This window comes from Tupaia chinensis, unplaced genomic scaffold (assembly GCF_000334495.1).
Source record: "Tupaia chinensis unplaced genomic scaffold, TupChi_1.0 Scaffold144336_2, whole genome shotgun sequence".
Lineage (NCBI taxonomy): Eukaryota > Metazoa > Chordata > Mammalia > Scandentia > Tupaiidae > Tupaia > Tupaia belangeri.
Genome location: NW_006204195.1, coordinates 187709 through 192602, shown reverse-complemented (window position 1 = coordinate 192602; position 4894 = coordinate 187709). Strand labels below are relative to the sequence as shown.

The following is a 4894-nucleotide window of genomic DNA, read 5'->3' as shown; positions in this document are numbered from 1 at the left end:
CATTTTCTCTCTGTCGGTCTGGCGAGCGCACGCGCCCTATAGAGAAAACCACTCAAAAAAAAACAGTCCTTGAATAGAGGTTTGCAGCTGGTTAGCGCCAGCAATGCTGGAGGTTCCTCATCATTTCGGGAGGGTCATTAAATACCCTCGAACGGAGTCTAACAAATGCCCTTCTGAAAACAAGCTGATGAATCGGCCAACCCCGGAGCCCACATGAGAAACGGCTCTCCCGTAAGCCGCATTTAGCCAACAGCCCATGACTTGAGGCCCAACTACCTCCCTGTGCTGGGCACGCATCGCGTTACGGCTCAAGTCAGCCCCTCAGAAGTGAGGGTTCAGAGAGGGCGCACGCGGCCTCCCCAGCACCCAAAGTGTGCCGACTGAGAGAAAGGAGCGAGAGCAGGAGAGTCCCCACGCTTGCAGCTCATCGTACAGAAGGAGAGATTTGAAAAAGGAGAACACCCCCCTTTGCCACTCCTCACCCTCCAGCCCCTCCCCACGTGGCCCTGCGTTACTCTCTCCCCGTGGTGGGATTCCCCACAGGAGAGCAGCGTCAGCTCACCCGAGCGTGGTCAGCGTGCACCCTGGGCGTCTCAGCGCCTCACACAGTGGCTTCACGCCCTCATCCTGAAGGTCGTTGTTCCCGAGATCCAAAACCTGCACGTTGTGGTTATGCTTGAGGGCGTTCGCAAGCTCCTGGCAGCCCTGCCTTGTGATTGCGCAGTCTGACAAGCTGCAAGGCAACACACGAGGGATGAGCCGTCCCGGGCCCTGCACGTGAGGCTCTATCCCGCCTCACTCTCTTCCCAGCAGAGAGGAGGTGCCAGGGCCACACTTCGAATCCCAGGCCCGAGGATGAGGGGGTACAGTTAGGAGGGCCCTGACTCCCTGTGATGGCAGAAAGCAGGACACAGAGCTATCCCGCGCCCGCCCTGCCCAGCCAGGCTGTCTGGGGTGAGTGTGACGGCTCCCTCTGGGTGCTGACCGCCAGCCTACCCAGCTACGATCCGTGACTCTCAGCCCTGGAGCTCAGCAATCGAATTAGAAATGACTTCGGTCATCTCACCTAAGGGCGGGTCTAAATTTCTAAGAATACGTTGTTATACCAAAATAAATCAAAATGATTAATCCAGGCAAGCATTTGGAGAGAGAACGGGATGGGGCATAGAGGAGAGATGGGATATGGGGGAATGGAGGGCGGTACGGGAAGGGAAACAAAGGGGGATAAGGGATGGCCAGAGGGGTGAAAACAGGAGAGGTGCAGTGAGGGGGCACACGGGCTGGCGGGGTCAGTAGCTGGTCAACCTCATGGACGGCAACTGGGCAACGTGTGTTTTTTGGGTTTTGTTTGCTTGTTCGTTTTGGCCATAGGGCATACGCACTTGCCTGAGAGAGATGGAGGGGGAAAGTGAGACGTCAGCCCCTGAGGGATGGCCATGCCACAATCCCTTCTCCTTCTTTCTCCTCCTCGGATTGTGGGCACACACGCAAGTGCTGGGCGTGATTTTCAAGCCGCTGGGTCCAGGACTCGAACCACAGCCGTGTGGGAGTTCAGCACTGTAATCACCACATCTTGGCTACGTCACTGGACTCCCATGTAGTCGACTGTGGTTCGAGTCCTGGACTCAGTGGTTTAAACTCATGCCAGGCACATGTGCATGTGTGCCCAAGATCCCGAGAGGAGAATGGAGGAGAAAGGATTGCGGTGTGGCCATCCCCCCGGGTGGTGATTTCTCACTTTCTGTCTCTCTGTCTCTGTCTGGCTGGCGAGTGCACGTGCCCTATAGCAAAAACCTCTCCAAAAAAGGGGGAAAAATCTCCATCCCTCCACCGTCTGGGAAGCACGGCTCCCTGTGCCTAGACAGCAAGCGATACGGCTTACAAACGCCAAGCACCTGCTCTCCTCCCGGCCAGGCCTCGGTTTGTGCCTCCCCAGGCGGGAGCTGTCTACCAGGCCAGCACCGGTGAGAGCCCTGAGCGCCGAGTCTCTGGTGAGCCGTCCTGGTAGTCCACAGGGCACGTGCAGGGCCACGGCTGGCTGCTGGAGGGACAGTGTGTGTCCTCCGTGAATCCCAGGACGGGCTCCTGGGAGCTCGTGCCTGGTTCCTTCTCCTTTGCTGACTCACGCCCTCTGTCCACGGTAAACCATAGCCGCGAATACGCCGTAGGCCAAGTCCTGCCAGTCCTCTGGCGAATCACCAAAGCTGGGCAGTCCGAGGCCCCCGGAACACGCGCTGCACGGGTCCTTAGTAGCAATCCCACCTCCCCAGGCACTGCCCCAATGAAACCGAGGGCTCTTCTTTGCAAGGACCTTGTCCACACCCAGGACTCACTCAAACCCCAGGGGCAGTTCGGGCACCTGTAGGTGGGCTCCCACTGCTCTCCCCCACTAATAAGAAAGCCGACAAAACTCACTTGAGGTTCTGCACACTGCAGTCTGGGCGACTCAAGGCCTCGCACAGCAACGCCACTCCGCCATCTCCCAGGCTGTTCCTGCTCAGGTTCAGCTGCGTCAAACTCCTGTTCCGCAGGAGAGCATCTGACAGGTGCCTGCAACTGGGAGCCCCGAGCTGGCAAAACCAAAGCCTGTCGGACAAAGGCCAGAGAGAAAGAGCTCAGGAAGGCAGCCCAGACAAAGGCTCCCGGGGACAGGAGTCTCCAGTCCCTCTTCCAAGTCCACCCGAGTCCCGGGCCGCGTCTCCTTTCTTTTGAACCTGGGTGCCATGGGCCCCGACACGGAGGATGTTCGCTTGCCCTAACCCTAACCCCCTCCCAGTCCAGTTACACAGGGAGCATGCCAAGAGTGTGCTGCTCATTACTGGCTGGCTGGGAGTAAATGAAGAAAATGTTTTCAATGACCCCCGAGGCAAGTGGGGGCACTCGCAGGCTCTGCACCCGGCTGGGTGCGTGTAGAGGCCACGGCACCACGACCAGCTGTGAGGCCACTTGCAAGTTACTCTCCCTCTTCGTTCGCTTTACTCTGAGGTGGAGACTATGGCCTATCAGAGACTTGGTGAGCAATGAGCCACCAAGAAGCCCAGAGACTGGCTCAACAAATCTGAGGTTTCAGAGCAAACATCGCGAATCTGTGTTTTAGGACAATTCTAGCCACAGGAGCTGCTCGACAAATGTTAGTTTCCAATGATGTACACAGGAAGGGAGCAAAGGGCCAGCCTTCTCGTCCCCGCCCTGGAGAGCCCTCCCAGAAGCAGAGCCAGCGACTCACACCAGCGTCTGCAGAGTGCACTCGGGCTGGGCCAGGGCGGCCCCCAGCAGCTCCACGCCGTCATCGCGCAGCCGATTGAAGCCCAGGCACAGGCGGGTCATTCTCTGGGTGCTGACGAGGAGCGAGGCCAGGTCCTGACAGCTTGCCGCCACCAGCTCACACTTCTCCAGGCTGTGGACGGGCAGGGACCAGGGACCGCTGTGCCGCTTCCTCCTCCGCCCCTGCAGCCCTCAGCCCCTCGGGCCACACCCGGGACCCAGACGGAAGGATCAAGCCAGATAAAGGGGGAGACAGGCGGGTGGAGGCGGCGCGCCCCACCTCAGCCCTGCTGACACGGGCTGGTCATTCTTCACCAGGCATGAAGGGCCCCTGTGCATTGTGGGAGAGTCATAGTGCCGCCCCTCCCCCGTGACAACCCAGTGTGTGCCCAGACGTCACCCAACGTCCCCCTGCAGGACAGAATCACCCCGGGCGGAAACCCCAGGCCTTAGGGGAAACTGGCAGAGGCCTAAGCGGGTTGTACAAAGGCAGCCGGCAGGGGCGGCCCTCAGGCGACACCAGGGCAGAGACCTGAGAGGAAAGGACAGCGCTGTCCCCCACGTGACTGTGACAAGCACACGAACGGGCCTCCCATGGCCTCCACACACACTCCCATCTCCACCCACCACGCGCCCAGTCTTGCAAAGACCCTGTGAGGCAGCAAGACTTACGACAGCTCCTTCAGGGGACACTTTGGGAACTCAAAGGACCCCTTGGGCCCTTGAATTCGCACATCAGAGAGGTCATTGTCCCCCAGGCTGAGGAAGTGCAGACTGGCGTTCTCTGCGAGCTCCAGGAAGAGACGCTGGCACAGCAGGGAGTTCAGGCCGCAGGAGTCCAGCCTGCAAAGGGCCAGGGGCAGGGGGCAGCTCGGGCTTAGAGCTCCCTGTGGGTCCTGAACCACGGCCAACCCCACCCCGTTCCGCATCGCGTTCAGTGGGGCAGCTTCTAAGTCCAGCTGCTCAGTGCGGCCCCTAGTCCAGGAGTGTCCGCCTCCCCAGGCGCCCTGCCGGACAGGCTGGCTGCGGGGCCCACCGTGCACGTGCTGGGTCACTGCGGGCTCCTGCAGTCGGTCGGCTCCAGGCGACACTGTTCCCGCTGGACCGCGAGGACCGCCCTTTCTTCACCGGCGCCTCCCTCCTCCCTCGGGTGGGCCCGCTTCCTGTCGCTCTGCTACAGCCGAGGCCTGTGAGCCTTCCCAGTGGGCGTGGGCGTGGGCCGTGGGCGTGGGGCGTGGGGCAGGGCGGCCGGAGGCCCCGACAGCTCCCAGGAGACTCACCACAGGTACTTGAGGTTGCAGGCCGAGTGCCTCAGGGTTCTGAAAATGCTCGTGGACACTGCGAGGCCCAGCTCGTTGGAGCTCACGTTCAGGTGGGTCAGCCTCCTGTTCCCATGGAGGACCAGGACGAGCTCCTTCAGGACCGTCACGGGAGTGACAGACTTGCACCTGCAGGAGAGATGCGTGACAAAGCTGCGGAGGGAGGCCTGGCTCCCAGGGTCCTGACTGCTCCCTCAGCCCGCCTTCCGCCACACCCACTGCCCCGAGGCGTGGAGGCGCAGGTGGGCTCCAAAACAAGGACCTTGGGGAAGGAAAAATAAACCGACTCCCGGAAAGAGCGGCTGAGCTCG

The 4894-nt window shown here is 60.7% G+C and overlaps 1 protein-coding gene across 1 annotated transcript in view; it reads right to left on the bottom strand.

The window, feature by feature from the left end:
- NLRP13 (NLR family pyrin domain containing 13) overlaps window positions 1-4894 on the bottom strand; it is a 23059-nt gene that overhangs the window by 4508 nt on the left and 13657 nt on the right. Inside the window, 4 exon segments of the mRNA XM_006166820.2 lie at window positions 563-733; window positions 2416-2586; window positions 3227-3397; window positions 4545-4712. Of these exon segments, the coding sequence (XP_006166882.2) occupies window positions 563-733; window positions 2416-2586; window positions 3227-3397; window positions 4545-4712 (681 nt within the window).